This window comes from Chlamydotis macqueenii, chromosome 2 (assembly GCF_036417535.1).
Source record: "Chlamydotis macqueenii isolate bChlMac1 chromosome 2, bChlMac1.mat, whole genome shotgun sequence".
Lineage (NCBI taxonomy): Eukaryota > Metazoa > Chordata > Aves > Otidiformes > Otididae > Chlamydotis > Chlamydotis macqueenii.
Window position 1 is genome coordinate 53172099 of NC_141557.1, and position 22871 is coordinate 53194969.

The window sequence follows — 22871 nt, forward strand, 5'->3', positions numbered from 1 at the left end:
CATAGTAATTTAAAAATATTCTATTACTAGCAATTACTAAAACAAGTATAATTACTAATACTAGTAATTACTACACTTAGATATCAAAAGTTACATGCAGGGAGGGAGTTTCTCATCAGAAAATTGAGAACAGTATTTTGTTCCTTCTCCCTCCTTCCTCCAAATTCCTCTTATTTCATTGCCTAGACTGCAAACTCTTTGAAGAGACTGTCTTGCAGTGTGTGCATCTCACTTTCAAACAAGATTCTCATCTCAGCAATGATAACAACAGAGTTCTTTATATCCTCAGTATTGATTAATCTAAACAGGCTCTTTTAAAAATAAATAAATAAGATCAATGCTTACTGGCTTGCACGATGCATGCAATAGAAGCAACAGCTCCTTCTAAAAACCCACAAGCGCACATGGCACTTGCTCTGGGTTAACACTACGCATCTCCGATTCTAGGGACAATTGTCTGACTGAAGTCTAAACAACTTGGCAGCCCTGCAGAGCTTGGTCCCTCCAGAGGTGGGGTGAGAATCACTGCAGTTGGCTTCCAGTTCAGACAAACTCAGATTCCAAATGTTTGTCCCTCGTTCCTCATAATTGTGTTTACCTTTGCTGGAAATAAAATAAATAAGAAGGCTACAACCTGATCCAGTTCCATAAAGCCAGCATCAGAGTAATCCCGGACACATTGCTAATTTATCAACAGCTTCAGGAAATACCCTGGTTAATTTGGTAGGAACTCCCATTGTGAAAATCTTTTTGGATGCCCCGGAAAGCAGCTCCTTGGCTGGCAAGCCAAGTAGCGCTTTCCTTGCCCTCCAAATTAGCTGGATACCCAAAGGAAATTACTAATCTTTCAATTCAAAACCAAAACACACACAAGTATAATGAGCACCGTCTTCCTTTGTGGAAGAATAGATAATCAATTGCTTGAAGAGTGGAAAACATACAATTCTGTTAACACTAACTCTACTGTATTCTGTTTGAGTGAAGCTCTTCTGTGTCATCACCTATACTGTTCCTATTACAACACTTTTGCCAACAAGCTGAGGTATTTAATTTATTAAGTTTTTAACCCAGCTTGAAATCTCTGCAAGAAAGTAAATACAAAAATATATAAAAACAAACAAGTACTCATTTGTCTGACCTGCTTCCAAGATATCATTTACCACTGCAAAATTTGAGTATCTACTACCTAAAACTGACATTAATAGTGAAATTCCCTAGTTAAAATGACTCGTAAAATTTCTAGCATTTCCTTTTAGCTTAAAATTTCTGATAGGGAAGAATTTCACTTGCGTTTTTTCTAGTTTTCTTTCCATTATCCATTTTCTTTTACTTCTGGCTTTTACTGTTGACTTGTTTCCTTAATATATTAGGCGGTTTGTTGGGGCAAGCACTGCAGAAACTCCCAAGACCCCTTGAAGAGCATCTGAACATCTCTAAGGCAGAACTCCAAATGTCAAAACATCTCTGTGACCTGAATTTCTCTGGAAGAAAATCCAAAAGCAGTTTCTGCAATAAAGCCAAAAGCTTAGAGCAACAGGAACAGAGGAAGCATGAGGGCTGTCATTTCCTCTAAGAGTAGCAAGATAATAATTCCTATTAACACCTCCCAGAGATACAGACCGTTCCAGTGGGCCATATGTGACTCTCTTCCTTTTATTATTTTTTGTGCCTGAAAGACTAGATCAGTCAACACAATATGAAGGAATTAGCTCCTGCAACTGTCTTGTGTGGTGTATGTGTATCTGAGACACAAACTCTAGTGCTTTTACCACGCATTTTCACTTACAAATTTCACTGCTATACTGTACATCAGAGAAGTTGCAAAAGCATTATTAGCGTTAAAAAAAACCCAAACTATGATGTCTTCAAATCCCAAATGCTATATCAACAGTTTCAGTTACAGATAAATGACAATTCCTAATCCTCTGTATTAATGACATATATTCTGAAAGGTCCAGCAATGCTGACACCTAGAACGGCTAGATTATAGGTATAAAGGTATAATTACAGAAACACCTGCACTGTTTGAAAGGGTATTATCACCTTTACTGTAGTCTAGATTCTGGGAAGTTCAAAATAAGCAAAAGCTTGAAATATTTAATGACTATGCTTACAAAAATGCTCTTGAAAAAGAGCTATTCTAACCCATTTTCCAAAGTTCATTCCAATTTGCTGCTTTTAAGGCTTTTTGTTTGTTTGTTTAAGTATATTTGGTCTGTGAAAAGATGAAAAGCTCCATGATTTTAGTTCCCCTTTCAGTCAATAAAAACTCAGTGGGAGAGAGGCATGAGGAAAGACAGTAGGATGCTTTTCCTGTTACAACAGTAAGACGGTAGACATTGGTTCAGTACCTGGCTCTGACACAGATTTCCTGTGTGACCTCAGGCAAACCACTTGGTGTTTCAATTATTTATCTGTAAAGCTGGGATAACCACTATCCCAGACAGAGTTTGCTTGAAAAACCTTTATTAACATGGCAGATGGGCTCAAAAAGTCATGCACTAGACTCCAACAGACCATATACCCAAAATGAGTGGTCAAAACAACCCAGGGTATGCCAGTGTATCATGCAAACATCTCTCATAAAACCACACTTGCCTACTACCACTCTTCAGTCTGCAATGCAAATAGGTCTCACAACATTAGTTGGAAATTTCTACAAACTGCAAAGTAGAAGAAAGACATCAAATAATGCTGGGGGAAATGCAACCTGTTGTTGAGGAAAAGGGATGCAAACTCTACGAGTATTAATTAGTGCAGTGCCCAAGGCCACACCATCTAGCTGGACCTCATTTAGGTAAGCCATCAGAGGTACAACAGCAATGAAAAACGAGTTAAGTGCAAGATTTAAGGTTTCTGCCTTGTTTTCCTAACAGATATTCAAACCATACAGTTCATCTCATCCTTGTCAGTGTAACTTAGGGTGTTGTGTAGAAATCATAGAATCATAGAATGGTTAGGGTTGGAAGGGACCTTCAAAGGTCATCTAGTCCAACCCCTCTGCAAGGAGCAGGGACATCCCTGACTAGGTCAGGTTGCTCAGAGCCCATCCAAATGATAAACTACGGCTGGAAAGCAGCCCTTGTCCACTTTCTGGCTAGCATACACCTCAGCTAATTCAAGCATGCAAAACAGGTATCTTGTTTAAGATAGTTTGCCCAGACTTCTGGAACAGTCAAAGGAGAGAAACAAGCAATGCCTAGAAGGAATTCTTCACACTCTAAGTCAGATGGGCTGAGTTTTCTATTCCTCTCTCTTGGCTATATAGGAATGTACAGGATGACTGACTTCAGAGGGGACACCAGAATTTGGGCAGATAAAATCTTTTAAGTAGAGTCCCACCTCTCTGCTGCTGCTGCAAACACACACAGACACACACTCTCTCCCACAGTACAAGAAAGGGACAAGAAAATAGCTCACAATCCTTTGACTGGCAAGGTGTCAAAGGGAAAGCTGGACTAAATAAAACATTAAAATGCAATGCCATGGAAAATTAGACATAGGCTGGAGAATTAATTCAGTCTATTTGGAGAATTGAGTCAGTCTATACAACACTGGTCCCTCACACAATATCCCAAATCTGTTTCTCAGTGGTTCTGCCTTCAGTGCCCGTCTGTAAGCCATATATATACTTATCTTATACCTTTCAACAGCACAAATCTTGGAAACCTGCTTAGAAAGGTCTTATTGGATCTATATTTACACAGATTCAGTGACATAGTTACCTGCATATGAGGGATAGTAATACTTTTCAGTCAAAAGGCTAGAAAAGTAGCTAACAACAAAGAAAATATAATACTTCTTTTCAAGTAGCCCGAAGAGCTGGTTATGTCTCACAAAGACAGGTTTCCGTCTCTTGGCCACCAACAGTACAAATAATGGTATTTTAGTGGTTTAACAAAAGCTTTGACAGTAATAAATAAATATTAGAAACAAAATCTAAGAATGTGTCTCCTTTACCACAATTTATTTTGATTTTCCTCGTAGCTGACATAAAATTATCTTTTGAAAAATATTATGTTAAAAGAATAAGTTTCTCTGTAACTTACATTTATTAAAAGAACATTCAAGAAGAGCAAATTACAACATGGACTATAGAAAAATAGATACTGATAATGTATTCAGACCTTGCTAGCGTTTTTGCAGATAATCACAGAAAAAAACCAAGGAACATGAGTCAGCTTGGTAACACAGCCTGCTGATATTACATACACCATTTAATCAGGGAGGACTCTGATTAAGACTTAATTCTCTTTGGAGGTGCGACTCAGGGAAGCGTTCTCCATATTTCCTCCAGGATTAGCCTGACCTAGTTTTACAATGCATTGTAGGAAACCAGGAACACACAACCTGCTGATTACTCTAGGTGAGGGACAGCAGTCAACAGCTGGAGGGGCTTAGCTGCTTATGATGAACTGGCCAGAGATACAAATCACTTTTTATTGTCTAAAAAAGCAACTGATTCACCTAGTTCTGATGGACTTATTTTGTTTCAATCATCGATAGGTCTCAGTGCCTCTCTGGGCTCAGAACACATCATAGTGTACTCACCATCATCTGCTGAATGTGAAATATTTCAGCTCCAGTGGCAGAGAGGCGGTTTGGAAATGAAATGTCAAGAAAAGCTCCAGGGAGAGTGCTTGGTCCAGCATTGTAAACCTGTAAGACAAAGATGCACAGAAATGTATTAAAAATATCAATAAAAATAAAACTACATATATGACTGTTCATAAATGGGAAACTACTGTAGAATCAGAGCTAGGAGTATAGATAAATTTGAAAAAATTCAAATACTATGCAAGTTTTAAAATGTCTTCAAACTAAGACTTCATTTATAAGCTTCAGGATGAAGTCAAAGGTTTAGCTTATCTAACAGTCTTTAGGCACAGCTCATATATCAAGTGAGAAGCAGTTTTGCAGGACAATTACCAGTCATCAATACAAATAGCATGAAACTTCTACCTTATATATAGAGACACTGCTAGTAGTCTGAGTGTTTTGGTAACACCATCCGGAAGACTGTAAGAAATATTGCTGTCTCAGCTAACATTTCCATCTGGTAACCACTGCATTATATTCTGCATATGTTTTCCTTATGGAGCAGAAGCCAAAGTAGTGATGATTGTGACTACTGGACTGTGAGTTTGCCGAGTGAGTTGCCAGGAAGTGCATGTGAACAACTTCCATTCAAGTTCTGGGGTTTCCAATTAAATGAAACTCTTAGTGGAAAACACTGGCTTTCTATCAAAACCCCCACAAATTTTCAACAAAAAACTCAAAGAATTTCCAGTCCACCACTGAAATACACCCAGTGAAAATTCCAAAATTTGTGGTTTTTTGCTGAAAAGAAACAATCCATGGAAAAATTTCAATGAAAATAAGATTTGATGTCTATCTACATTTTTTTATTAGGAACAATATTTCCTGGTTGTTTCTAGCAACATATATGCAAGTGCATACAGTAAAAACATTAAGCCCATTAGAATATTTATCCACACTGAAACAGTACTGACAAAAGATGTAGCAATCAGTTGTTAATTGTGTAAATTAACTATCTTAAAACCAACAGGTTTTCATTCTTCAAACACTGCTTATATTTGTAAAAATACTGGACTGATAAAGACATTTGGTTCACAATGCCAAATCCTTACAAAAACTCTGAGGCTCCAGGCAAGGGGAGAAATCCGACTACAATGGAGTATGATAAATGCTGCATGAAATACAAACATAATATTTGATGTTCGATATTTAAAAAAAAACTTTATTATCTCACTGTAGATCAGATATAAGGGTTAATGCAGAAAAGACATTTTCATTGCATGCCTTGTTACACCCTTAAAAAGGATGCATAGATCTGTTTCCTTAGTAACATTGGACATGGTATAGATTTTCACATATAAAAACCACTATAAAGCCCCATATTTTTGTAAATCATCTCTTTTTCTTGGTTAAGAAACTATTACTTTTCTCCATCTGGAGAAGTTTAATAAATGGCAGGCAAATCATTAAAAACAATTAAGCAAACAGTGATACAAACCATGCTTTGCCCATTAGGAAACTCTACCCTTTCTCTCTGACACACACAGTTATGACGTTTACCATGTTACTGGAGAGCAGATTTGTGACTTGTTACAGTATTATTTTCTACTTTATATGGGAAAAAAAAATTAATATTGCAACTTGTAAGTGTGTGCATGAGAGAAAAGGATGGGGCAGGACAAATGGTGACTCTGCCAATATACAGATTCTCTCTCCCTTACCTGTTATCACTTTGTTTTATTGAAAATATTGATCTAGTTAAAGCATCAGTACATCTGTTCTTTATGTGGTTTTAAACAATAACTGGCTCTGGGGGGTGCGGGAGGGGGAGAAGACCTGTAAACCCTCAAGAATGAAATCAGAATCACAAGAATTAATAGCCTGGTTCACAAAAGCTTTAATGTCCTGAAATTCTGCTTTCACTCCTTTTCAGTAAATAGCTAAGGGCACTGCATGACAGTAGGGGCTTAATTGCTCTGGACCACAGCCTGTCCACAGAGGAAGACATGTGTTATTCATTATGAGCTGAGTGGCATTCATGCCTAGGAGAACAGAAACGGGAAAAAAGGCAAAAGACTATTTTTCACAACAAATTATTCCTCCATCTCTGCATGATTTATCATTCCCTAGTTCCATCTAGTGGTCAAAAAGAATTTGAAGTGCTTGTAATAGAGTCACGGCAGCAAGACAAGTTCATTTTGGCCAGATCATGAGAGTTTGTTATAATAAATTATCCATATATTTTGCCACATCACGAATGTATCTAACTGCCATGTGAAGTGTAATCTATAGATAATACTTGAATAACACTGCGATGCTATGAGACATTTAATGAAAGCTTCTCACATCTGTCTTTCTAGTGTCAAAGTCTCTTCCCTGTACTGTACAGTAGGGCTACAAAAATTTTCACACCAAGGGCATTTAGCAAGTCTGAATCCCTCGAACAGGTATGTGTTTGTTCTCATGGATAAAGGCTGCCCACTCCTCTGCTCAACGACCATGCCACTAAAAAGAATTACTCTTCCCTTTTGAACTCATGACTGCATCCAAGATGTGGCACTTGAGCAACTAGAGCTCTTTACTCAGCACATGATGAAAGGTAAAAGAGAAACAAATGGTAGCAGCTTCATTTCTATGGAAATGAGATCCTCTATTTGCAATTCTTCTTGGAATACATTCAGATAAGGAAATATATCATCCCTGCATGCTGTAAATATGGCATCCAATCAAGAATGCATTGCACAGCAAATTGTGATTCAGAAACATGCACTAAAGCCCACACCATCCTCAGAATAAGAGAGAAACCAGAATGTGCTATCAAGCAGGAAAGCAGTCAAAATAAGGATCAGTTTTACCTGCAGTGTGAAGTTGAGAGACTGGAAAAGGCATTCCTGGTTTTCCAGCTGAATGAAGTTGGATGCTTTCACAGAATCACCGTAGAAAAATGAAGTAGGGAAGACTTCTCTGAAAGATCAAGACATAGATTCAGTAAGTTGTGTTTGTCACCAAAATTAAATACATTTGTGGCAAGCTGAACTGCAGCCCTTGCTGTCCACTCATGTGAAATTCAATGGGACCATTTTACATTAATCTATTATTTGTGATTTGATTTTCTCTTGATAACACAAGCAGCTTCTCAACTGACCCAGGTTAACATCCCATTATTGCAGCAGACTTCTTTTGATTACTTATCTCTTTTTCTCCTTTCCTATCACAAAACCCATTCTTCATGGCTCCCTGCCACAGATGATTTGTGCAAGTTCTACAGCATGTGTAACACAGGAAATCATTATTAATAGGAATACTTTCAGTTACATATTCACTGAAGTAACATTTCAAATTTATCTACAATTTACATAGTATTTCAGGAATAAACACTTCATTAATTATCTGAGCTTCACTACCTTTATGATTAGCAGATGGTTAAAGGGAAGAGTAGAGGGGAATAACTTGCTTTCAAATACAATGGCACAGGCCAATTCTCGTGAACCATTTTCACCATCGTATCACAAAGTAAAACACAGTAGGGTTTTATCAGAAAAGTCTTGGAAGCACAACACAGTACCTGGAGTGCTTTAAGCATCCTTTGTGCCTCCCTTCTCATCTCAGGCTGCTCCATTGGCTGGAAAGGATCCCAGTATAATTTCAGACAAACCTTGGTAAGGGACTGCCTAAAACTCTGCTTCCTTCCCAGGCTGTCCTTTTGGGTCAGAGTTTTTTGAGACAGGATTTAAGCCTATTTAGGTACATTTCCTTTTTTCCTGCCTGCCTCCTATGCTGGGAATTGCAAGCGGAAACAGTGAGAGAGAGATTTACTCCTCCCATTTACGGCGTTGTGACAGAAGGCTCCTCCCAAACATGGTACAAGCCCTTCTGGGCTATTTCACCAGGGGTGAAATTTGTTCTCATAGATTCAAATACAGGATAGCTAATAAAAATAAGCCTTAAAAATACACTGTCAAAAAAAGAGTACTACTAATATTAACCATGCTTGAGAATGTTGTGTCCTCCAGTAAACCCAACTTTTCCCTGGTCGTTGGACATTTCTATGAACTTGCATTAACTATGAGAAAGAAAAAAAAAATCCACATAGTCAGTTGGGTGGGGCTTAAAAATTCAGAGACCTTGTGCTTGAAAAATTTACTTTCTGAAGAGAAAGAAAAAAGTCCAATTTTTTTATCAGGTTTTTTGGCATGCAGTATGTTGTAAGTGACAAACAGAGGGCTAAAGATACAGATGAAAGCATTCATATCTGTAAAGCTGTACTAAAATCAATCTTTATCAAAGCATCAAGAAGCAAGGGATACAGAGTTAAATTTCTACACAATCTGTAATAATGAAAGCATTCAAAAACTTCCAGAACATGCTGCTGAGACTGTACTTTCAATATAGAGGAGATTTTTGTCCTTGCTACTCATCTTGTGAGGTCTGACAGCACTCTTCACTTCTCTGAGCTGGCTCAAGCGTATCTTCAACTCATTGTGGCAATAATTAAGGGATCTTATTTCTATGCAACAAGAGGAGAAATCAGCTTTAAGTGGTAAAATCCAGACTAGGCCATGAATCTGAGTTTACTCAGCTTTTCAGCCAAATTACATCAGCGCACATAACTGTTCTTACATGTGTAGCACACTGGTCAAGGGAATCTTTGACTTCCACGGATGCCAAACTGTACTGGGCATATAGACAATAGGTATTCCCTGGGGATTGCCATAAATGGTGGCTAAAACAGACACTGACCTCCTGGGGACACTGTAGATAAGTTTTTGCTTCCCCAGTTTAGGAATGAATGTCAACTTTCTCAGTCTACTTGGATGCTAATTCACCACCAGTGACCAGGTCCCCCAATTCTAACTCAAGAATAGTCTATACTAGAGTATGGTTTGTCTGTTGGGATCAACCACAAATATTTCATTCTAGACTTAAGATTGTAATGCAGAAGTGGAAGGGAAGACCTCGGAGTACAAAGGCAGGAACTCGCTCATGTGCAGCCCCAGGAAGAGGACAATGGCTATGTGTTATACAAGTATTTCAGTCAAAGGGTGAGAGATGTTTCTTGGTTGGTATTCAGACGCCTCACAGACCAGGGAGCAGAGGGAGTGGGAAAATGAACAGAAGCAGAAGCAAATTCTGATTGTGAAATGAAACAGAAAGGCAAACAGCTAGACTCCACCAAGCTTCTTAAAATCCCATAACATTTGACCCTAACCTTTGGCCTGGTGATTTTCAACCATATCCTTAAAGACATGCCCTAAGGAACAAGATGTGATTTACTTGTCCTCTTTTTATTTTATTTTAAGGTCCATCATATCTACAGAATCACATGAATTCAAATATGATCACTAAAATATCTTCTATAAATGTGATGGTAACTAATTAGCGTTAGCTAGAAAGCAGTGAGAAAGAGGTACAGTGTTGGAATGAAAGGCATGACAAATAAAATTCCCAGATAATGATGGAGGTTGTCTGTATTTCCAGAGTCTGGGAAACAGGGAAAAAGCAGCAGTCTGACTACATGTAAACAAAGAGAAGAATTCAGTTTTTCATTGGAAGAGACTAAGATGTTATTGTTAGGATTATTATTTTGGTGACTGATACTTACCCATTGATAGATGAGTCCACTTCATGCATCAGGGGCACTGACAGGGTTAGAGTATTATCATGCAGAGATTCAGCACGTTCTAGGTTTCCACTGTGCCAGAAAGGAAAAATAAACATGCTGTAAATTGACAGCCTTTGCAATATATCACACAGTTTCACAGCTACTGTCTCTCCAAGTCTATTTGAGTGATGTCAGCTCTCCTTAAGAAGCCTCTTAAAGATTAAGAGTTACATTTGTTCATCCCATCTTGGAGAGGGCACACACATAGAGCATGTGTTTTGTGGCCGCTCCTCTATGGCTGTGACATGATCAGGCTCACAACCAAAAACCTATCTTGGAGCAAGGCATAAACTCAAATGGCAGTGTGAAACTACAGCAGCATAATGGAGAGAAACAAGGGCATTTAGACTGCAATGTAAGGGTCCATTTTCTCCCAGATTGGCTGTCCATCACTTTGGGAGGGATACACACACCCCACAGAGAGTCTTGACTCAGTAAATGAAAGTGTGCTTTCATTGTTCCTGCAGAGTACCACAGTACCAATATGGTGCCACCACAAGCAGCTTTTTGAGTGAGACCTTCATACTGAACTGGCCATAACCCCTCAGCAGTTCCACTCCCTCTGCCTGCACTTAGTTGCCAAAATGAAAGCACTTCTACTTTACATTTTTAAAGGCAGTTGTCTCAACTGGTCAAAAGCAGGAGGAGGAAAGAAAAAAGTGAGCAATTATCTCTTGTTTGAGTCAATTTATTTGTGAAGACTGAAATTCCGGAAAAGATTCCTGAAATGCATGTCCAGTATGCAAACTTGTAATTATTCTAATTCTGATGATGAGTCTGCTTGGTGGGTGTCAGCTCAGAACAATCTTGAAAGATATGTTACATATCTTTCCAATTTCTTCACCAGTGACTCTGGAATCACTTTTGCCTTGCAGTTCATTGGATTTACTCAAAAATCAAACTGGCAAAACAAAAGATACGATCCTATTTACTTGAAGACAGTATCACTGAGGCAACAGCAGGCAGCAACATCCCAAGTAATACTACACAGACGATGTATTGCTCATATTACAAAAACAGAGCCTGCTGGCTACATACATGCATAGATACAGCTCAGCTTTCTGCAACTGACACATTGGTCATGTCTTCTAATAAAACCATGGTCCAGATGGAAAAACCCACAAACTTTCAGTCCCGGGGAAAAAAAAAATAAAATAAAAGCTTTTCCTCTGAACAGGCTCAAAGAAGAGTCCAAAACTGAGGTATTTCTCATCTGACACAAATATTGAGATACCACGGTGGCAAGCAGAAAAAGCAAGTAGAATTCCTTGCAGAGTTCATGGGTATGTGCTTATCTGTTTCAAATGGAGCAAAGGTACTATCAGAAAAAGATAATACAGCTCAGCCAATCTAGCTCTAGAAAAATAGTTCAGTCCAGGAAGCATAGAAGAGGGTTTGGGGTTTTTTTTAAACAAAAAGAATAAATGTAATGTTTGGTCCTTGTCTGATTGACCTCTCCCACTACTGAATCAGTCTTTTGTTACAGATGTTACTGCCAAATTTGCAGCTACAGGGGATGGGTTTAAGTGGCCACTTGAAGGGAAAACTTACTTTGCCATGACAGTGCAGCATAGCTTCTCTGCGTCCAGCCACTTCTGCCAGAATAGCACCAGTTTTGTGTGTAAACAATGTCCCCGCTCATTGCAGTCTGGCCACAGCACAGATACTTCCCTTCCACTTCCTTATCACTGACTTTACCCCAGGGCTCCCTGCTAGAGCCCAGCAACTCATGTGGTAGAAAGATTTTATTGCACTTATTTGACAATGAGGGAATTGTGCAATTTGCCCAACGTCACAAAGAAAATGAGGGTAATCAGCACTGGGACCTGCACTGTTGTCTTTGGAGGTTCAGCTGAATCCTTCAAAGCACAACTGTCCTCCCGCTCATCCATGTGAAATGAGAAACTTTATCTGAGCATTCATACTATGTGTACAAACTGTTATTTATTTCTTTGCTCCATCCAAAGGCACTGACTAACCCTTCTCATTGGTAGGACACAGAAATCTGAGAAGTGAGGTTACAGAGGAAAGCCCTGTGCTATCCAAGGCAGGGAAAGGAGAGGTGCAGTCTGGAAAACACTGGCTAGGAAAATTTAAAGCAGTGCTGACCCATCTTTACACCAGCTGGCATTCACCTAGCAGATCCTGATTCAGCTCCCTGACCGAGAAGCATCATCTGAAAACATGATGAATTTCTCCTCACAGAGAATAAAACTTCTCTAACATGCAAGACACAGTCTTGCCCCTCTGAGCTTGATACGGGGCTTCTGATGTGAGGTCTCCCTTTCAGTGTTTCATACCAGCCCCACATGCTGCAGGATCTGGTTCCCACCTACAGCTGTTACTGCAGGGGAGGACTACGCCTTATGAGAGCACTCACTCAGCAACAACTACATCTCATCTCATCTCCAGCTGATGGGTGGGGTGTCATCAAATTGAGGAGAATTCAGGTTGGAGATCCTGATCTTGATGTGTGAGGGTATGAAGTTGGCCCACTCACGCAGTAAGTGGAAGTAGGAACCAGTCACACACTCGGCACATCAGAGCAGCAGTTCATGGCCCAGGTTAATACAGCTGTGCCACCATCAGTTTCCATACACACTCTGACAGTGTCTGTGACTGAATCACCCATGAAGTGTGCTTCTTTGTGGGACATCATCCTAGGAGGCACAGAGTATGTGTCACCTTTTATTCTGCCTGAGATAAAACCCCAATGCAAGTATACTTGGCATCACTCTACTTCACTGCCTGCTCCAAGTGCCCCTGGGGAAGTATCCTATTCAGCTGTTTCACGCAGTCTGTAATAGCTTGCTTAAGATCCAGAGTAGGGAAAAAACAGACATGCAACTTTGGAAACTGTCAGTGAGATCCCTGACCATCTGATGAAAGCGTTTATCTTTTTTGGTTTGCATCCAAGCATGCTTACTTCATTCAAATGTTGGAACAAATGGGTCTGCCTGGTGCTGATCGTCAGCTGCAGCTGAGCTGAGCGTGATACAGGGCCCAAAGGGATGGGCACAAAAACACAAGGGCCTTCCGACTCAGAGAACACAAAATGCTCCTCCAGAATTGCAACTGCTTGGCAAAGAAAGCCTAAGTACAAATTTACCCCATTTTTCAGGAAGCTGTGTCACATAGTTCTTACATATTATCAAAATACATGCATGTAGCTCCAGTAGTTTAACCTCATTTCCTACGCATAAAGGTGTCTACAATTAATATCACACAACTGTAAAACATATGCAATGCACACTTCATGTGACAAAGACCATCCAAGTGATCAAGATGTACAAAGGTTCCCTTACCTTTGGGCAGTGACAAGGAAGGTAAGCATTTCTTCCTGCCCAGATAAGTGGCTTGTGTCAAAGATCACACTGAACTCATACTGTGCAAAGAAAAATTGGTATTTAGAGACATTGTATATTGTTTCAAAATGTATTTATTCTGAAACTTCACATACGTTTTACTGGCCTAGCTGTACAAAAGTAGGGTATTTTGATACATGTAAGACAGCCTCCTCTACTGTAGAGTAGCTTTTAAACCTTAGCAATTGTGTCTCTGTTCAAATACTAGAGTCTGATTTTGCCTTTATTGTGAAAAGGCTTTTCCTAGAATTGCCATTCAACAATATTGCCTGAGGAGATCATCTATCAGCAGAAGAGTCTCCTAGCATAACGGGATCACTATCTGAAACTACCTCAGTGACAATCTATATCTTACTTGCCGGTGGGGGAATAAAGATCATGCCATAGGCCTGCACAGAGACTTGAAGGAACTGGCAGAAGCTAAAAAACATTCAGGCCGCCCATCATAATGTATAAAATCAGGTGCTAAATTTGAAAGGGAATCTACTTGGATGACGACTGTAGCACCACATTAACTTTTCCACACTAATTTCAATGGCTTGCTGAAAAAAAACTGAAGGTAACCCAGCTATATCATTCTGAAGCAAAACACTGAAATTCTTACATTACAGATAATATTTTACTACTGCATTTATTTTTTACATTCTATTTAAAATCTTCAGAAATGTTTCAAAAGAGGCTGTTACAGTCAATAAAACAAGAAAAAAAATTCATGTCAAGTCAAAGGGTATGTCAATTCAAATATACAGGATGAGATTTTGAAACAGAAATTTTCTTAAAAATTTCAGACTCATTTTGTTCAGGTCCTCCTGAAGTTATTCCTCATCTTCTCACCTCTCTGGGTTGGTCATTTGATTTGTACAGGTTTAGTGACAGAAAGAACCCAGACGGATTTCTAGATATTATGACAGAATTCATCATCTACTATCAAACAAAATCCTCTTTAAAAGCTACCAGGAGACTATAATATGAAAAAGTCATTAAGACATTTTCATAGTAATTCGTACAAATTCAGTTGCACTTTAATGTGAGAAAAGACAAAAAGAAAAACAGAGTAAGGCAACACAAATAAGAGAGCCCCTTTCTAGTTTCATGCAGAGGAAAAATGTATTTTTTTTTTGTAGCTGCAACTCTTGCATCATTTTTCAAAAGCATTGTATTGCAGTGCACGGGGTACTGGCTCTGTCTGCTGCTACCCTCTGTAACTGTGAAAGGCTTGGATATCTGGATTAGAAAGCTACAGAAAGTATCAGTCACAGACATTTAACAGAGCAGTCGCCCTTTCAGCCACCCCTTGGAGACAAAGACGTGAACGGACCATCACTCTGCAAGTGCAAATATCACAGCTTTACCCTAGATTTCGATCTCATGAAAGGAAATCCCACGCTGCACTTGAGGAAGTCTGACTCCAGCAACTCACAGGCAATGCCCAGCTCCTCCTGTAAGAAAATAAAAAATACCATGAGATGATAGATTTGGGGAGAAAAAGAGGATTACTAAGAAATACCATTGTGATGAAATATCTTAGAAAACTAAACATTTCCCACTATAGCACTGTTATTCCCAGAAAACTAATTCTCATTGAATAAGGAAAAGTGCAGTGTTGCACTTTTGCACTCCACCTCAGTCACATCAGTGCTGGGAAGACAATAACCATCAGAACATTACTCTGAGAGACAGACCACAGAGAAATATTGCATGAATAAACACATTAGAGTCAGGAGATCAGCCTAAGATTCTTGGATAACTCAGACCATCAGTTGTTCCCTCTGTTTATCAAAAGGAGGCTTTCAAATGGTTCAGAATACAGGTTCCCCAAGGTAGTTTTTCCAGGTACCAGTATCATAAAGAGAAAGCTGTGTTGGGTGACAGTGACCAAATCATGCCATGCACAGATGTTGGAGAAAATATTCATCTGGTCCTGGTGTTAGTCACGCCCTGATCTCTTTCTTTGGTCCACAGGATAAACCACGTTGATATGGGTACTAACCTTCTTTAGCAATACAATGGTAGCATAGATAAAGTAGGGGGATGAACCTCTCCTCATGCTAAACAATGACAGACTATGAACATTGCCAATAATACAGATGAAACAGGTTAGAGCAGCTCTGTCCTGCTTTATTGGTGACTCAACTAAAACAATGAAAATGCTTCCATTGAAAGTGTTTCACTGCTCCATAAAATGTGTCTGGCTCTATCTTAGCATGTCCTCATCTCCAGATTATCAGAGAACAGTTTTGTGCTCTGTCACTGTGAACAATTTCATCTCACTAAATTTCAGGATTGGGATTCAACTCCAGAATCTGATATACACTTTTAGGTGCCTATACAGCAGGTGATTGCTATGTGATGTACATGTCAGTGCTCCGATTGCAGTCAATGGATGCAGAAACCGGTTCAGCAGTCCAAATGCAGATGTTTAGATTAGACTGGGCTTAATACCTCTCTAGGACCTAGTATTGATTAGATCATCACTGGAGTTATGGTATTGATGTTATGCAGCTACAATACAAATGCCTAAATTTAGACATCTAAATCTAGAAATTAACTGCATTCTGGATGTGTAGCTGAGAATCTCTTAGCTACACGACACGTGAATTATTTGACCTATTTTCGGTATCTGCAGCAGTTGGTGAAGCCCACGCTCTGTCTCCTGATGCACATTTCCCAAATCACTTAAAATATGAGTACTGCTTTAAATAAGCACTTAAAATTAAGCATTTACATGAGTACCATTCTCAGCTGGAACAAGCACAAGCTTCCTGAACTGTGGACTTGGGCTATAAGCATCTCCAGGAAATGCCTCTCTCCCTTTCACATTCTGACCCGAACACAGCACTAGTGCTCTACAGACGTTACTATTATCCTAATTACGAGTCTGACAGCGTTCAGATTCTTGATCTTTTAACTGCTTCCTGTGACATCTGAAAGACAAGGTCTCCTTTATCTTCAAAATCATTGTTCAAATCAGGGCACACATTTACAGAAAATTATAGCCCTAATGCTACTTTCTTATCTGACTCAGACAGTACTTCATTGGTTTCACATGAAAAGAAAATAATTTAAGGAGAAAATCCATGCCTGCTTGGAGATGCCTGATGGTGCGATATTATTCCAGTACTGCTCAAATGCCAGAGCAGTGGCCTCTGCATTCAGCTTCTTTATGGATTTGTTTCCTTGCAATCTTCAGTAGGCTTCTATTTTCAGAAATACAAAAGATGGCACTGCCCAGAAAATTAAATATCTAGCTTCAGTCATACAAAGCTGTCATTCTCATATGCTGTGTCAGATTTTCTCCTCCATTTAACATAAAACAGCAGAGCAAGTGCTTCATGGTGAAGCATCCCCTTCACTTGCCTTTCCTCTCGGCAATCTGGGAGGTTCTCCAGTTTCATGCAAGTGATCAAGTGAACACAAACTCTGAGCAGCTGCGTAACCGAATGAAAAATTTCACAGCTGTTTCCTCTGGGAACATTCTTGGTTCTGTGTTGTTCAACTGTCCCTTGATATCTAACTGTGGCAACCTATGAACTCTCTTTCATCAACTCCCCGTCTCTGTTCATTCAAGAGGGGTTTCTATTTACATAGCTGTCTGGTGGTGACAGTGACCAGACAGACCCAAGAGTCTGCCTCTTCTCCTCAAAGCCATATCACTTCAGAGATGTCAAAGAACATGATAACAGAAAGAACTCTCATCTTGATAACGGAAGAAGTGCAGTGCTTCTTCATTTTGCACATTGGCGGCTGCCTGCCTTTGCAGCCCTGACAGCAGACAGGCAGATGCCAGTTGTTTTATAATGGCCTGGGAAGGCAACGATAGATAATGTTGCGTTGGCTGGCTTTGCTGCTGCTGCTTGCAACAGCGTAATGGACACAGTAAGACTGACTTGAATGACCTTCTGGCTTCATTAGCATACCATCCAGTTTAATGATTAATATTAATACAACATTATTGAAGTTCAGACTGGACATTAGGAAAAGGTTCTCCACTGAGAGGGTAGTTGGTCACTGGAAGAGGAGGCTCCCCAGGGGAGTGGTCATGGCACCAAACCTGTCAGAGTTCAAGGAGTTATTTGGATGATGCTCTTAGTCAGATGATTTAGTTCTAGGTAGTCCTGCAAGTAGCAGGGAGTTGGACACAGTGATCCTTATGGGTCATTTCTATTAATGCTACAAAGTCAAACTCTTCAATGCTAGGAAATAGCAGAAATAAGTATGCACGCACCACACTGGTTCAGCCTTCTGCACATGTCTAAATTATACAGACTACCCAGAAAACTTTTCCCATGGGCCCCTTGCTTTGCTCTGTGATTAGGATGGAGATGCTCAGCTAATGAGTAAACATTTTGTTTTTCCTTCACTGCTGTCTGGCTTCAGGCTTGATTTGCAGCACACTGTTTTGGAGAGAGAGAAAATTGCTTCTTCATGGGTTTCCTATGGTGTCAGATCTGCAACATGTGGGCACTCTGTAAGCACTAAATAAATTAAATTTTCACACTATTACGAAGAGTTGGTGCTGTCTTATCTAACAAATATGGAATGGAAACTGCGCAACTCAGGGCTCCCAGAAATCTTGGATGCCACTTTTCACTGATGTTAAGTAACGCTTTTAGTGTGCAGTGCTTCTCTGTGACAATATAACCCAGCTGACAATCCAGCTTATTGTATGAGTTTCCACAGCAGTTTCTAGTTTGCTCAGAAAACATAGCCAAAGGGGTTGGAAGTTTCCCTTCCAATGAGACAATGTGAAGCTTTATCTAGAAAACTTTGTTTTCTTTCTGAAATGTTTCACAGCATTTCATATTCTTAGGAGAGACAATCAGATAAATAGCGAACTAATTAGCCAAATAGCTGTAGCCAAATTACTGCATAGCAAATACAGATCTGTGTATGAGAAACATGAAGCTCAAGCTGAATCATAGTCTGTTTCTCAAAGTCCTTTATCACAGAAAGAAAAGTTCCTGATAGTTATAACATAAGCAACAAAACAGTCAAGTTCTAACTCCTTTATAAGTGGCATATGGGGAAACAATAACTCAACCTAAATCCTGCAGCATAATACTGTCAAACATAATCCCTGGGGCATGTAATCCGGTGTCTGAGCAGAGATGTAACAAAGTGGCATTATTTTTGGACATAAGTATTTTGAAGGATAAAACCATGCGTTTCAACTAAGTAGTGCAGGAAACTGGTAACGAACATATTAATGCAGTGCATAGAAGTAGCAACCTGGGAATGTTGCTATTTGCTAAATTTAAGACTTTAGAGCAGAAATTTCAGCAATGCTCATGTTCTTCCCTGTTTCTCTGCTGATTCAGATATTCACCCAGCGCACCACGCAGTCTTCACTGGGGGACACCAGCTGTCTCCTCCACTGGCACCTTTGGCCAGTACCTGACTCAACAGAAGTGAGCAGGTGCTGAACATGGGAGCTCTGAGTGTATCTGACTACAGGCTGACAACGTGGGATGTGCCTCACAGCAATGTCTCCTCATAGTCTTGTCCCTAACCCATACACTATGTGCAGTCAAGTCCTTACTGCCTAAATCAACACAGATACCTAACCAGAAGAAAGTAAGGGGCTCACAGAGTAGTTTGCTTTAGACAGGGAGACAAGCTAGATCAAGCTGAATGCCTAAACCAATACATTCAGCTTGGTCTAGAGTGCATTTCAACTCGAGTAAAGCATTTTAACCACATAGATGGGATGCTGGGTTATAAGATTATCTTACCCTGGAATAATTCAAGAGCTATATCCTTTTGCTGGATTCACCTAACTGATTATTTGGGGATATAACATATGGAACTACCCCAGATTTTGCTCTTTTCCTATCACAGAGATAATAGCTGGACTGCAAGAGAACTATATATTTTTCAGGCCACATAAGGTAGGTTATCACTAAGAAAACAGCTTGTCAGCGCTAGAACAGGTCATACCAAATAAGTCTTTCACTGCATGTATTTTGGCATTTAAAAAGCCTATCTTGCCTTAATAGTATTTGATGGGCCCAATGTTCTCATGGTACAAAGGTGGGACCAGTGCCAGCTGAAGCACAAGACCAGATTACTTTAGGTATGATCCTGGAAAAGGTCCCTTATTAGAACCAAGCTCTGCTCAAAGACAGCTGTCATTTGTCCCCTCTCCTCCTGAAACAAACATTTTTAGAAGATTTCTTAAATATTGTTTACTTTCAGTCTTGAAGGGTCCTTTTCAACTTGGTTAGCTGCCAAATCCAAGACTTAAAAAGAAGGAAAACAGAATGTCTTAAGGAAACAGTAAGAGAGAACTGCTGGTGGAAGAAAGGTTGCCTGGCTCTGGATAAAACACAGTCACAGGTCAGAGACTGCCTCTGGGAAGAGTCTTCATGTCAACAGACCAACATGAGATGTTGCTCCTAATTGAGCTCCCTCTTCCTGGACACAGACGACCAAAACCAGTCACCATCTATGAATTGGCACAGCCCAAAGAAGGATATTGGAACTTCCTCAGCTTCACCTTAACTAACTGTTTTCAAATCAGGCTGCATTTTTTCCCCCCAGGAGAGTCTTGCATAGCTTATATGTGATAACTTACTGCAGCTGGTACACCCTGACCCTTTTCCACCCTCCAACCTTCCTGAGCCTGATCTGGCAGTTCATATAATCATATTCTGGTATTATGTTTCCCATCCTTAGGGTCATTCATTTCTCCTCCAAAGGTAGAGCAACTCCTCTGAACTCATGAGGTCATCAGCACACTTCCTTAACTTGCTCCTACCCTTCATCCCCACGCATTACTGGTTGCAAGCTCCTTGCCTCAAGCATCTCCTTAAGTAATCTCTCCCAGTCTGTTAACTTCCCTTCAACAATCTCCAGTACCAGGCTTTTATCTATCTGACAACTCTTCCACCAAATTATGACTATCAGCAACAGTAAACAAATATACAAGTACAGATCACTTGTGTTATTTTGCACTCACCAGAGCTCTCACAGAGAAGGTGTGAATTCAACACTCATCTACAGCCTGCCAGCTCTCTGCTTTTCTAAGCACACAAGCTACTAGTAGGCACTAATTCTGAAATGCAACAGGGAGATGCAACAGAACAATGCTAAACTTGCAAACCAATGTGCTGGATATGGCTCTAATTGATTTTTTTTTCCAATAAAATCATACTAAGATAGTAAACAGAAAGTTATATTAATTTCTGAACTTGCGCTAAGTCCAGTACTGCTCTGAATACTGTTGATTATCTGTGCCAGAGTTGACTTCACCCTTTAAAATACTCTTCTGATTAGCTGTTATTTTTGAACGGATTAAAATCACTAATGAAAGGTACTGAAAGCATCTTCATTGCAGAATTGTTAAGATAATCTGTACTCTTTTTAGAATAAAAAAAAAACCCTCCAACTTGTTAGAAGATGCATCTACCAGCAGTTTAATTTGAGTATAGCTAAGGAAAGACAAATATAAAGATTTTCTGTTGTTGTTTAGACGGAAAAAGTCTCCCCTGCAAATCCTGGCTACTAGCACATATGCTCTGGAACAGAGGAGAAAATGTCCTGGAAGCCTTGATAATACGTTGGCAGAACACTCTTGTTTTGAAGATGTTGAGAATTTATTTAACTTGTAGGTTTTTTGATGCTGCTGCATGTTTTCCAAAGGGTATAAAAAAGAATCACAAGAGTGAATACTGAGGAACCCTGCACTTGTTGCCAGAGCACACACTCTTGTTATTGCTTTTCTTGTTGTTACTGGTTTTCTTGTTCTCTAATGCCTGTCTGTGAACCATTACACTTGACACCACAGGGAACCATGAACAGTCTTCTCATCCGAGAAGTCCTAAAACAAATACCCTAAGAAAATATCACAAAAGAGGGCTACTTGCACTGTACACTTCACGCTACGCTAAGTCTCAAAAGTTAGATACTATACATCTACCTACCATATACTCTCCAGTAAAAAGATTTTAGAATTAACTCTCCCCACTAGTTATTTGGAAATGTAGGTTCTCTGACCTGCATCAAAGGTGGAGACTTACATCAGGCACTGGAAAAAAATACAGTTTCACTAGATTTGCACAGTTTTTTATTCTCGTCATTGATCCTGACTTAAAGCAAGTACTTATACCTCAGTAATTCCAAATTGAACTTTTGGTGAAGAGGAACAGTTTCCCAAATGAGAGTTTAGATGAACATCTGGATGTTTTGTTCCACCCAACAGGACAATTACATAGACCTGAACTGCATTTTAAGAGCTTACTTTTGGGAGATATCACTGAACATATGTCTGTTCACAGCTGGTAATCTGCTTCCTATGCACTTAGCTAGCAAAGTCAGGTAGCGCAAACACATCCCATGCCACAAATCTAAAATAAAGGCTCACCTCTTTGATGATATTTGAGGTGGCTTCTTCAAGTCACTCTTCAAAATCTTGGTCTAAGACCTTCACTCGTATTATCAACAACTTGTGGGTTTCCCTAGTGTTTTGAGAGCATAATTTTTATTTTCCTCCTGCCCTTACCTCTCTCTGCCTTAAAATCCTCTTAATAACCTCACTGAGGTTTCAAGGATATAAAGATTTGTCAGTTCGTTTAATGGCCACCCCCGAGCATAATGATGTACTTTCTTTCCACAGCAACCAAAGAATGTGGGTCACAGTTACCCACACGTACTGAGCAATTAGGGATGCCTGAACTCCTGAAAGCTTGGGGATTTTTTTCAAATAAAAAGACTGGCTCAGGCTGAGTTTCCCTATGATTGAGAGCAAGTGCAGCTCTGAGTAAGTTAATCTTGGAGGCCCCTTCTTGTGCATACCACAGCTCAGTTTTTCTAACGCAAAATTCCACAGATATCATGCTTTCCTCCAAAATGGGGCTTTGCTGGGTATTTTAAAACTGCAAGAACACAAAGAGGATCAGTGTTATTACTGACTGGAATTCTTCCTTGCACTGTACAACAATTCAAGTAAAAATCATCTGAAATGACTGAAATGGTGGGTCTGATCTACCTCAGGTACCTCTTAAAAGTTGTTCTGATTATTATCCCTGAAAGCCCTTTGGGCCTGTTTTATTTGTACAACTAGCAGCCTGATGTCTGCTTTACCTCCTTGTCAGCAGTACTGTCTTGTTTGTTGAACAGATAGTTAATATTTCCTCCATGTTTCTGGGCCAGACCCTGCCAGGCACAGAGCTTCCTCAATTTCTTGAGCCCACAGCCAAAGGTAAAGGCATCAGCAACTCGCTCACATTTGGAAATCTCAGTGTCTCACAAACGGAGGCAGTAGTTTTGGGGTTTGGTTTTCCTTTTCACTCATCTGTTTCAGGAGT

The 22871-nt window shown here is 39.7% G+C and overlaps 1 protein-coding gene across 1 annotated transcript in view; it reads right to left on the reverse strand.

Moving 5' to 3' along the window:
- Window positions 1-22871, reverse strand: part of ITGA9 (integrin subunit alpha 9) — a 222812-nt gene that overhangs the window by 38873 nt on the left and 161068 nt on the right. Inside the window, exons 19-23 of the mRNA XM_086743008.1 lie at window positions 14919-15005; window positions 13507-13586; window positions 10142-10231; window positions 7395-7503; window positions 4552-4659 (exon numbers count right to left, since the gene is read on the reverse strand). Coding sequence (XP_086599134.1) covers window positions 4552-4659; window positions 7395-7503; window positions 10142-10231; window positions 13507-13586; window positions 14919-15005 — 474 coding nt within the window. The remainder of the gene's footprint in view (window positions 1-4551; window positions 4660-7394; window positions 7504-10141; window positions 10232-13506; window positions 13587-14918; window positions 15006-22871) is intronic.